This window comes from Neltuma alba, unplaced genomic scaffold, assembly GCF_004799145.2.
Source record: "Neltuma alba isolate B1F8T4 unplaced genomic scaffold, ASM479914v2 tig00003865_pilon, whole genome shotgun sequence".
Taxonomy (NCBI): domain Eukaryota; kingdom Viridiplantae; phylum Streptophyta; class Magnoliopsida; order Fabales; family Fabaceae; genus Neltuma; species Neltuma alba.
The window spans coordinates 13,796-26,073 of record NW_021633458.1 but is presented as its reverse complement, the minus strand read 5'-3'; the positions used below and the strand labels follow the sequence as shown (position 1 = coordinate 26,073).

Here is a 12,278-nt window from a genome sequence, read left to right as displayed (position 1 = left end):
CTTTGAAAATTGTGCGCAAATCATGTATTCATACACTACTACTTTCTGAAATTTCGGTTAGTATTTTAGAATGATCATACTTCTCGTGTCAATAGCCACTTAGACTTCCTTTTCCCAAAAAAAATATTTATTTTTTGTCTGATTTAATAGGAGTTCTATAAATGGCCTGTTTGATAGTCTTTTCTCTCTCTCTCCCCCCGCGTGCGTGCGTGTGTGTTTTTTTTCTTTTTCCTGTGAAAAGATGGAATGTGGAAACAAATGACGCAAAACCTTAATTTTAGGGTCTTAGAAGACAAGCTTGTATCATGAGTCATGAGGTGATCCTCATGATGCTGTTTATTTGTCATCATTTTTAACTTCTGTAAGTCTGGACCAGATCATGCACGGTGCAATGGTATTGACTTTTGCCAATTTTATATGACCTGAAGCCAAAGTATCCATTTCCCAATGCCATGTAGAGCTTTTCAGAGCTTTTTCACAAATTTTTTTTTTATTATCAGTTTTTTTTTTTCCTTTTCTTTCTTTCTTTGCTGGGGTTGGGGGAATAAATTTGTACTGTCCAACCATGAACTACTTGAAATTCTTGTAGTCTGAATTAAGTTAAAATATTTACCCTTCATGTTTTGAAAACTTTTCCGGCTTTTTCAAGCCTACTATATGCTGTTGATATCATAAGGCAGTGGCCCTATTGTGTTTGATTTGAAGTATCTTGGTCCATCAGATGGTTATCTTTTTACTGCGATTAATGTGGAGTGAAATCTGAGAATCCATCTTGATCTTTTGCTGCAGCTCCTGAAGTGGGTTATGACAATTATGTACAGTTTGGAAAATAGATGATGCAGACAACAGTTTTTCAACACCACCATTTCGAATCAAATATGCAAGGCAGGATGTGGTTCTTTCTATTATGATCTCATTCTATCTTTTTTTGCAGGACATGAGGTCAGTAATTGTCTTATCCTTTGATAGTTTGATATGAAAGATATTGTATATATGCAGGTAGTTGAGAGGGTTTCTTTATGTCGACCAAATCAACTAGGTAGCTGACACGCTAAAAACAGATAAAAAGAGGAAAGATTGTTGAAAACATGATATTTGTCTTGCAAAAAAAGTAAGAAAGAAGGTTATGTTTGAGCTTCATGTGATTTTTTGGGGTTTTCCAACGTGGCCAACTGAAAGCCCTAAAAATGTCCTGACTTAATATAAATTTGATACAGTGATATAGTTTCACGTTAAATGAATACTGAAATTCTTGAAAGAAGTGGAAAGACCCCTCAGACAATATAATGAAAACATAAATAATGAACAGAGCAAAGAACTTGGGAAAGGAAACAAATCACACAAGAACTTAGGCAATAAACAAACAATAATGTAAGTACATCATAATTATGTGTCAAAATCAGTTTATATAAGTGTATCAATTCCAGTTACGCTCACCGATGTTTCTTATGGACTTGATTCTTTCCCTCTAGTTCGTAAGATAATGGGTGATGATTGATTTATTTTCTCAGGCAAAATCGTCTGCTGTTATCATGAAGTTTGAGCTTATGCAGGCCCTTACATCTGATATTGGTTAGTCAATGATGCCATTCCCACTTCTTGGTATATTTAACAAATGAAATTCAAAACATGGATATTTATTGAAGTGGAGTTTATTTTCTTGCTAATAATTATTGTCAATTGGAAGATGTGAACCCTGGAACTGCTTGCATCATTGTGCAGAGCTGAGATGCAGGCGTTTCAGATGCTTATTCTGCTTCAGTTCATGAGTATAGAATTCCCCCTAAAGCTCTTCTCGGGTTACATTCATATTGTCCTGTCCATTTTGATGTTTCACATGCTGTCCTTGTTGATACAAGTGTTCATGTCAGTTTGCAAAAAGCTAGCTATCACACAAGCCGACTGAAGGTACCCAGGTTTGTCAGAGTTTCATCTTTAGAAGCTTGCATCATAATGCTGGTCACTGTTGCATCGAAATAATTTAGAGTTTGCATACTTTGCTCTCTCTAATAATTGATTACTTGTATTATGCCAGTGATTATGGGTCTTCTGAAGGTGCTCATGAGGAAAATTCTATTAAGTCAAACAAGGCAAGTTTTATCGCAGTAAATTTCACATGATCTAAGTCTACTTGATTTTTTATTCAATAATATTTTCCTTTTATGAAGATGCTGCTATGATAAGCATGTGATTTATATTATTTGCTAAACTCATTACACTTTTTTTTTCCCCTTGAAATCCTTTTTATTGCTGTAGTAAGTTGTACTGATGGGCAAATCTCAAATCAGGCTAAGCTCATCAAAGCATTAATGGCTGCCCATGATATCCTCCTTGAAGATCTGAGAAGGTTAAGCGAAGGAATCAACCAAGCTATTGATCTTACTGGGATGGATCCCACAATTGACCGTGCAAAATTTGCTAATTCTTCGCCACTGGTACATTTGGACATTACTGATAATAGGTTTTCACAGCAACTGTCTACCAGTTCAGAAGGCAGTGCTGAGGTAGAAAATCTGCAGTGTGAATGCTTTGTTATTTATTCTTCCTTTTATTGATCTTTCAGACTTATTTCTATGTAGCAGCTCAACCTTTCCTTCAATAGAAAGCTAATGGTTATATTGCTATGCATACATACAAATTGTTTCAGTCTTTATCTTGGGACGATCTGTTAAATTCTTATCAGTCTCTGGGAAATCAGCTCTTACAGCTGTGGAACACGTTTCTGAAATTTCACAGGTATGCTGACATATATTACTGAAGTAATTACATGTCCATTAATTACCTCAAGTGTCGCAGCTTTATAGTTGCTCATATTTCTTGTTCTGTATTCCTGCATCTATTCCGATCTTTATTGTATCTGGAAAAGTTATTCCTCAATTTCTTTCCTGATTTCTAGGCTGATATTTCCTTGCTTTTATCAGCCAAGCTTGAGCCTGATCTACAGTCTAAGAGAGTTTTAACTTCTTTGGAATGAAGCTGCTTTTCCGTTTATGCATATTGTGACGCATTTTTATTACTAAAATAAAGTCTTAGCGTGATTGTTTTCTTTTGTCACAAGGGGCACTCTAATAATTTTAACATAATGTTAAAGCATTAAATTGATGCAATGATATGATTTTCTTTTCCCTCCCTTTATTTTTTAACCCAGGGAAAATAAAACAATGATACTCGAATTTCTACGTCATTCATGGGCTATTGATCGAAGATCTGAATGGTCAATATGGATGGTACACTCCATATCTGAGATGCCCCATCAGAGTTTGAGTAGCAGAGTTGAAGGAACAATAATGCGCTGGGGCACACATGGAAGATCTTTAAATTCGAGGAAGTTAACTGATGATGTAAATATCTAATATATTTTGTACAAGAATCATAAACTTGATCATCTGCTGTTATATTTGGGATTAATCATTATATTTTTTGCATGTAAGTCTGCTTAACTAAAACAATTCTTTGGGTCTGCTGTCTCTCTTTTCTGTTTAGCCTTCTCAGACTGCAACAATGCGTGCTGAACTTCATAGACGAGGAATAGCACAAATGAAGGTGAGTGGCTGCTTGTCTAGAATGCTTTATAGTCGTTCCATTTCCTATTGAACGGAAACTGTGTTATATGCTTCTCTTATGCAAACTGGTTGTGACAAATATGAATTTAGTGCAGATCAACAATAGGTCACTTCAAGACATGTATATATTCGAGGATCCTTTGCGCATTCCTATTATTATTATAGAACGGATGGCAAATATGGATCATTCTCCAAGTGTAAATTCTTACTTCAATCCGTTGGAGGCAAAAGCAAATCTTATCTTGGAAAACGGATCTAGAGGCACAAACAAGTCTGGGAGTAGCCCACAACGAAATGGGCAAGTTTTGAGAGTAGTTGTTTTTGTGCATGGATTTCAGGCATGTTTCAGCTCTTACATTTGCCTTCATCCCTATAGTTATTTTGGCATCTCTTCTTACATTTCTTGCTGCTTTGGACCTTCATTTGTTTTGGGATGATATATCACGTAGTAATAAATTCAAAATGAATTCACCAAAAAAAAAAATGAAATGAAAAATCTCTAGATTATCTTCATATGGCTTTTGTTACACAAAACCACTCAACATGTTGGAGCTGAACGGATAACTTTTGCGTTAAATACATCAAATGTTGTATCCATATTTGAAGCTTGTCTACGATGTTTCCAAATTCTAGGTTAAAGTGAGGGATTTGCCTCCTTTCTTTGGATTACCAAGGGTTACATAATTGATGTTTTGAATCATGTTGGTTCATCATTCCTGAGGTTTTCTAGCCATAGCAGCTGGGTACTGGGGGCAGGAAAATATCACTCATAAGCTCATAAACTTTTTCACATCTTAACTTAAGCAAAATGCTGGTTCAACACTGCTAACTTGTCTCCACATTTTGAGCAAAATGACAATTTTGAGATAGCTTGGGTGCTGCAGATTCAAATTGTGTGCTTTTTGAAAACTTATTTATTTGTAAACATGGAGCATTTTAGTCCATTCATTTTGATAAGTGATATTAATCTTTAGGAGAGCCATAGCCTAACAGGTAGCTTCTGTGTTCAGAGAACCATAGCTCAAGCTAGATCACAAGATTGAAGAACCTAATGTCCATACCAATCGGATGTCCGTATCCCATACTTCTGGTGTGGGGCTTAAGTCTCATATTTTGCAGTGGGTCTTAGCATTTCACCTCAGTCCACAGCATGACGACCATGCATGGTTGAGATCAAGTGGAAAGAGGGCTCCAAAACTTGACTTCAATACGGGCAAGAGGAAAAGGAGAGAGCAGGAGATTTATGGGAGAGAAAATGGAGAGAGTTGTAGAAGGTTCTTATACCAATTTGCCAATGATATAAACCTCTAAGATAGTCACAACAGAATTTAGCTCATGAGGTTAAAAGCTTCAGGATCCATCAAGTGAGACTCAAGTCCTATGCCTTTGCAATAGGTTCCAACATTCCAGCATGCTCCACAACCTAGCATCCAGACTCTTAAACCTGGGCAACGACACACAAGCAAGAGAATGGGAGATGGGAAGAGGAAAGGAGAACAGAACGTGGGAAAGAAGTAGAGAATGGAGGGTAGTATAAGTCCTTGATACCATTGATATGGACATTTAAGAGAATCATGCGCAAAAATCTAGCTCGTGGGTGAGAACCATATAATGCCATACCTTGTAAAGGGTCCTAACATTGTATCCTTTATAATCTGTTGTTCAAATGACTTGTTGCACAACCATATGTTTTAGGGCTTGTTTGGAGCTCCGTTCACGACGAACTTTTAAACAAGTTCACATAAGCCGAGACAAAACTCTTATCACATACTTCCCTTGTATTCTGTTAATCACGTTTGAAAAGCTACTTATAAGACAATCCAAACAAGCCCTCAGTAGTCGAAAAAAATTTAGAGGTGTGACCACATCTGTGAACCCTTTGTCCAATAATGAACCTCTAGTATATAACGACAAATCCCCAAATCCCTTGCCTTAACCATTAGCAATAGACTTGGAGGCACATTATAATGCATTGGATAAACATTATGAACCCAAGCTAATTGCCTTTTTGTCTTGAAATGAGCACTTATTGGTAAACATGTTGACACGTCTCATTGAACAATTGTCTATGGATAAAGTTTTCAAGTTAATGAATATAATCTATTGTCTTATCTTAGTCATTGTATCTAGCCACTACAGCCATGTGATATTGGGGCTGGATGTATTCTTTTATTTGAAGTTTGGGATGGTCATAACAAAGTAGCCATGAATGCTTCAAGAAACTCTGCTCCTTTGTTGATTGTCCTACAGAAGGGTTTTACTGTCCCAATAGAGGCTTAACATTGAATTATTCTTGCCAGAAATTTTATCTTATTATAAAAGTTATTAGTACAAATGGGCCCCGTTCATCCTAATTTCTTCTATATATGTGCATGAAACCTCATTTTATATTGTTACATTGAGACAGTCATACTCATGCATCCATGCATTTGTTTTTTACACACGTGAGCTCTCCCTCTAATAAATTACATCCGGTTCCTTTTAGATCTGTTTGTTTGCTCAAGTCATGCCTCAACCATTGCTGTTCTATGGTATATATCTGAAATTAAAGGGTAAACTCGGTCTGTTATACTTTCCCGTTTCAAGTATAAGTCAATCAGTCGCCAAAACCAATGACTAATTGGTAATGCGGATCTACCCTTCACAGCAGTAGACATAGAGATATGCAATGCAACAGCCTTCTTTCTTTTCTTTTATACTGTTGTTTGTAGTGTAGTTTCATCTGCCTTATTTTTTACAATATTTTTGCTTGCCTTTTTACTGATATATTACTGCAATTCTCATGATTTTAGCATGAATTATGTTGTGCTCAAAAGATGTTAGTGGCTTTTGCTGATTGTTATATGTAATATTTTAGTTGACGGCATTCCTACTTTAATGTTTATAGTCATAGTCAATTCATTTCATTGGCAAGTTTAGAATTTGTCTTATCCTCCTTATTGTTCTGTTAATAGATCATTTGACTATCACTTAAACTTTGCAGGGACATCATTTGGATTTACGGCTTGTGCGGAACCAATGGCTGCTGATAGATCCCAAGATACAATTCCTTATGTCAGAGGCTAATGAAGACAAAACATCTGGAGACTTCAGAGAAATGGGTTTACGACTTGCAGAGGAGGTGGTCTCTTTCGTCAAAAGGAAGATGGATAAATTTTCAAGAAGTGGACACCTGAAAGATATCAAGCTTAGCTTTGTTGGCCATTCTATTGGAAATCTCATTATCAGGACTGCTTTAGCAGGTGTGCATGCATAAATCTTATAGAAGTAGTGTTGATCACAATCACATTATTAAAAGAATTTCTTTTTCTTTTCTTTCTTTTCTTTCTTTTTTTTGTTTTTTGTTTTGAATTGCAGAGAGCACCATGGAGCCATATTTAAGATACCTGTATACATATGTTTCAATATCGGGTCCTCACCTGGGTTATATGTATAGTTCAAACTCTGTGTTCAATTCAGGGTTGTGGCTCTTGAAGAAGCTGAAGGACATACAATGCATCCATCAGCTGACATTTACAGATGATCCTGATCTTGAAAACACCTTCATCTACAATCTTTCCAAGGTACTGAATTGTGAATGCATGCTTATTTTCTCTTGATATATGGTGAATGTTTTTTGGGGTTGTGGCGGGAGGTAAGCAGTGATTACTGGAAATTCAACTGCTAGAAGGTTGCTGCCTTGAAGTTTTGGTCTGAGTCTTGTAGCTTGTTTATTCTTTTGAATCCTCATGGCAAATGTTTTCTATGCTGTTCAATTTAGTTGGCGTATTTTGATGAAGGGAACAATGGGAAATAAGTTTCATTTTGTTAGTCTTTAGCTGCTGAAGTTAAATAACATCTATTCTTTTACTGCAGAAGAAGACACTGGTGAACTTCAGGAATATAATACTTTTGTCCTCACCTCAGGTAACCTTTTTGGTATGCTTATGATGAGAATCTGGATAAGTTGAAATTTAATTTTCTGAATTCCATCCTGAGAGCTTGCATTCATCTATTTGATCATTTCTGTCCTTAATATAAAAGCTTGTTTGACTTTTAATTTGATTCTAAATATAAGATCCCAATCCACTTTATCTTTCATATTTATCTATTTTTTCTAAGGTATGGTCCTTGTAGCAGTTGTACATATTAAATATTTCATGAAATGACACTTGGTTAGTAAGGGCATTTTAGGAAAAACAATACTTATTTATTACAAACAACTAACTTAACTAATTTTCTTAATCCACTCAAATTAGTAAATTAGCTATTATCTTGAAGACCCATGGTAGTAGTAAAAAGTATATATCTGAAACCAATGGATCAAGAAAAGAAACGGGAGCTGAATAATTAAAAGAAATATGCTGGGTGGAAAGCTCACTTCTATAGGACCTTTTTTTCCTGCCAGTATAGGACTTAAAATAATGCATAATTGCAGCTACTCTATCTGCTTTTCTGCGATGGTCCTTTAATATGGTTTCTTCACATTTTGTGTTGGTTTTATTAGAGCTATCAACTAGTTTTGATTATATGCCTTGTGTAAAATTAATAATTCCATAGCACCGTTCAACTCAAAAAAAATAATTCCATAGCACTGTTTTATTAAATATCCATTTACCCCTTTCTATTATTTGTTAAAATATTTCCTAGCGCTTCCTCTCAATTTCATTTCAGGATGGTTATGTCCCCTACCATTCTGCCAGAATTGAACATTGTCCATCAGCTTCCTTGGATTACTCTAAAAAAGGGAAAGTCTTCCATGAGATGCTAAATAATTGCTTGCACCAAATTAATGCCCTCACCGACCATGGTGTGGTCATGCGCTGTGACATCAACTTCAATACCTCCTCATACGGCAAGAACTTAAACACACTCATTGGGCGGGCTGCTCATATAGAGTTCTTGGAGTCTGACATTTTTGCTAAGTTCATAATGTGGTCTTTTCCCGAGCTCTTCACTTAGTCTTGCAGAAATCTACATGGAAGTCTCTCAACTCAGTTCATTTTGAAAATTGGCGAAGGTTTTTGGCACAAGATTTCTGCACCTGTATAACTGATTCCTCCATTGGAATCAAGAAAATTTCATGGGTGCCAAGTTCAACTCCTTTGAAGGTCGAAACTCCTCCAGGTGGGTATAGTAGGACAAAAATTGGTGGATCCTTTCCAACCTTTGGCCAAATTTTGCTCCATTTTTCTTTCACAAGAGCATATAGTAGAGCCATTGAATTTTTATGGGACCTTGGCCTGTGAATTACTTACTATTCTGTTTTATATATTTTCTCGCTCAATGTCCAAGATAGGGATGCACCTTTTATGCTAGTAGTCTCTACTGGGCTCTGCTAAAGGACCTGATTATTAAGGGTTTGCAGTGTTGCTTAGTCAGGCATGTTGTATTACTTGGTGTACAAGTAACAGGAGCATAGGTGTACAATATCTGTTGTGAGTTTATAGAAGGTGTCAGCTCAGTAGGCTTAGAACCTAGAAAAAGTGTACATTCTCAGTTGGAATTCGATGAATTTCCAATAAAGTTACTGTCTATTTTATTTAGAAAACGCTGCTGTAATATTTTTATTTGAGATGTCTATCAAATATTGATCTATTCCTCAAGACAAGCATCTTCAACTATTAAAAATGTAAGATTGGGTTGGTAAGTTCGTTGACCTTTTTTAAAACTTCAAACCCCTCATAATTTCTTAAAGTATTTATTGTTCCAAATAAATCCAACATTACGGCGGGCATCTGATAGAGCTTCTTGTGTATATCATCAGGTAGCAACCATTTGATACGTCATGTATGATTTCATTGTGGAATCATTGACAACTCATTATTTTAAAGAGAATAATTTCGGAAAACAAACGTTTCTAGCCATTTGAACCAAAATTTGTAATTAATTACTTACTTTATGATCAGACCCCAAAATCAAACACATATCGAGAAGTTTATTACCAACTTTGTAATTAGACCATGGCCTGAGAAATAAAACGTGTTCACAGCAAACTGTCTCAATGGTAGTACAATCCCCCACGCTTGGAGAAGGTCTCAACTAGCCGTTGACATGTTTGTGTACATACATTTAAATTGTGCGCTAAAAAAAGCATGTAATTTTACTATCACCTATAACATCTCATTTGACTGTTTCAAGCACAATCAAACTCTTGAGGATGACATTTTCTGTCTCCAAAATATTTGTCCTCCGTACAATAAGTGGACATCACTAGAGTAGTAATACTAGCAGCAGTGTCATTACAAAAAGGATGGCTTAAAGCTCATGAATGTTTTCTTTTTCCTCATTGTGAGAATTTACTGTATTACAAATTTTGTAAGAAAAGTGCAAGTGCAAGACATAAACCATATGAGCAAATAAGGCATGAGATATTTAGGAAGTAACCTGAACATTATGTTCTCTCACACAAGTACAGAGACAAATACAAGGCAGGCTAGGAGTTTATACTCTAAACGCATTTGGTAACTCTTCCTCCTTCCAAAAAGCAAGATACAAAATGTGTACGCTTCACAAATTTGTACATTTGATCTTCCTCTGTAACAAGTTCACCGATTTCCTTACTCTGCATAGTTTGACATACTCAGGTATTCCAGCCCCTCAGTTCTGCAAGCCATGATCTTTCGGAAAACTTCCCTCACTTGGCACTCCAGTGGATCCAGACCACCTTTAAAAGATTCATAAATCAAATTCAACTCCTCTGTAACCTGTTCAACTTCAAATTTCTGCTCCTCTGTTAATGGAAGCTGGACTGAATCCACCAGGTCTGTCAAGTGTTGGGTACATCTCTCCACTTGATATATCTCCTTCAACAAGCCATTTGAGTTCCGGCGTTCACGCTTCTTAGACTCCTCCAAGATTCGTTCGTGAAGTGAGGTTATGGGGGTGCTCCATGAGAACTGCCGCGGTATTGAAAAATGGATATTCAGACCCCTATCCTGACAAGGAATCGCTGCTACAAGAGACCACAAGACAAACAACAGAACAGAGTACATTGTAAACACAGGAATAGCAAGACCATTGGTTGCAGCAGTCTCATTTGCACGAGGTGGAGCCAAGTTATTTGCAATGGATTGCAGTTGCTTGGCTGCAGACCAGGAGCGAGATACACTCCAAGAATGAGACCGAGAATGCCCTGAGTGGGAATGCTTATCTTTGCTTGTGTTATGACGTCCAAAAGATCGGTTGCGTTGTGAAAAAGCAGACCCAGTGTCATCAAGCATTGCCAGTGCCAAATCCATCAATGCCTTTCTTGCTCTCCGAAACATGCCTTCACTTAATGCTCTCTTTTTAGAGTCCAAGGCAGACATGACAATCTCCAATTGTTTTTGCCACACCCGAATCTTCTCAACCCCTTCACGGCTCGCATTACAAATATCAAGTGCCTTCACTGAACTCTCAAAGAATTCAGAAATTATTCGATCAAGAGGGGGTTTTGAGATCTGTTCCTTCTTATTCAGTAGAATGGCCCTGAATTCCTCCTGGCAGCAGACAAATGCATCAAGGAGCTTCAGCATCCATTGGATAGAGAGCAATTCATCATCACTGACCCCACAAAGCTCATCGAATCTATCCGTGACCAGCTTCTGGAATGATTCAAGCCCTGTATCATGGGATCCGGATTCATGACTCACCTCCAAAGAATGAACCTGCTCCCGCCTGATACCAAATAATGAACGGCCAATGGAGGAAAATGGTGTTGAGGGGCCCTGACTATCCGACGACATTGTCAAACTTCAGAGATTACTCCCCCTCAAGATACTCAGTATTCTACACCAAAAGCCCAAAATCAACAGATCAAAAGAAACCCACCATGAAGGCTTTTTTCTAATTCAAATGTATCTGATCCTGAGGCATCTAAATTCATCATAATTAAACACTCAATATCCAATTGGTCAAATTCATTAACTTCAAAGCGGATCCAATCAACAGATTGATCAAATTCCAATCCTGAAAGCCAAACTCCAATCACAAAATATCTTACCTCCCAATCATATGCTCTCCATCACTTCAAACTCGAACAAAAGAATTTGCAAAACCATGCTCAAGATCAAACAATTTCTTCGTAATTGACTTGATTCTGGGGCAAAAACAGTGTCAACTAACAATCAAATCTTTTTTCCCTGAAAACTTCAGAATTGTCAACACCCAGATGCAAATTCAAAAACGCTTCAAATAAATTAAAGATTTTCCAGAAAACCATGTAAGGAAACTGCAAGTGCAAGAACACAGATGAAGAAAATCTAGAAGTGGAGAATAAAGGGAATACCTTTGAACTTCGAATCAGGTACTCGGAACACATTTAACATGAGTCTTTCAGAAGGATCGAGTTCAAAGGGAAAGCACAAAATAAGAACTTTGAAGCTTTTACAAGTAAAAAGTAGTCGTAACAAGCACAAACGCATAACAATGGGCAATGGCAGATTCGCAAACCCTAGCGAAGGACCGAAGCCCTCGCTTTGGTTGTCGTCAGTTGAAGGAACTGATGTAACGAAACGAAAATAATGTGAAAACTGAAAACGCCAAAAAATTTTTAAAAATAAAATTAAAACCATCAACTTCCTCAACAATATTTTTTTCCTTTTGAAAAATCATGTGAACTAAACTAAAATAATTGGGTAGCACATCAATTTCCCTTACAGTTCTTTGATTTATAATAATATAGGCATTAAAAAATTGTTTTTTTAAATAATAAATTGCCGGAGGAGGATTACAGATAGAATAAAAATTATGTAC

The 12,278-nt window shown here is 36.7% G+C and overlaps 2 protein-coding genes across 4 annotated transcripts; one reads left to right on the top strand and one right to left on the bottom strand.

The window, feature by feature from the left end:
- Window positions 1–1,730: 1,730 nt before the first annotated feature.
- Window positions 1,731–8,793, top strand: LOC114742722 (uncharacterized). Its single transcript, XM_028930942.1, has 11 exons — window positions 1,731–1,916; window positions 2,036–2,090; window positions 2,289–2,504; window positions 2,648–2,736; window positions 3,149–3,341; window positions 3,484–3,543; window positions 3,659–3,901; window positions 6,547–6,805; window positions 6,921–7,126; window positions 7,419–7,469; window positions 8,217–8,793. The coding sequence occupies exons 3-11, from the start codon at window positions 2,310–2,312 to the stop codon at window positions 8,502–8,504; spliced, it is 1,584 nt and encodes a 527-aa protein (XP_028786775.1). The 5' UTR covers window positions 1,731–1,916; window positions 2,036–2,090; window positions 2,289–2,309; the 3' UTR covers window positions 8,505–8,793.
- A 938-nt stretch (window positions 8,794–9,731) lies between these two features.
- Window positions 9,732–12,027, bottom strand: LOC114742723 (uncharacterized). 3 transcript variants are annotated; one of them, XM_028930944.1, is made up of 3 exons: window positions 11,812–12,027; window positions 11,527–11,622; window positions 9,732–11,312 (listed from the first exon to the last, which is right to left on the bottom strand). In XM_028930944.1, the coding sequence occupies exon 3, from the start codon at window positions 11,267–11,269 to the stop codon at window positions 10,103–10,105; it is 1,167 nt and encodes a 388-aa protein (XP_028786777.1). In that variant the 5' UTR covers window positions 11,270–11,312; window positions 11,527–11,622; window positions 11,812–12,027; the 3' UTR covers window positions 9,732–10,102. The 3 variants fall into 3 exon arrangements, with proteins under 3 accessions (XP_028786777.1, XP_028786778.1, XP_028786776.1); XM_028930945.1 differs by having other exon boundaries at window positions 11,527–11,672; window positions 11,812–12,026; XM_028930943.1 differs by having other exon boundaries at window positions 11,527–11,665; window positions 11,812–12,026.
- Between the last annotated feature and the right edge of the window lie 251 nt (window positions 12,028–12,278).

Coding starts and splice junctions, on each gene's coding strand:
- LOC114742723 (XM_028930944.1), bottom strand. CDS start 11,269: ATGTCGTCGGATAGTCAGGGCCCCTCAACACCATTTTCCTCCATTGGC.
- LOC114742722 (XM_028930942.1), top strand. CDS start 2,310: ATGGCTGCCCATGATATCCTCCTTGAAGATCTGAGAAGGTTAAGCGAA. Junction 2,505..2,647: donor GTTCAGAAGGCAGTGCTGAG/GTAGAAAATCTG, acceptor AAATTGTTTCAG/TCTTTATCTTGGGACGATCT. Junction 3,902..6,546: donor TTTTTGTGCATGGATTTCAG/GCATGTTTCAGC, acceptor TAAACTTTGCAG/GGACATCATTTGGATTTACG.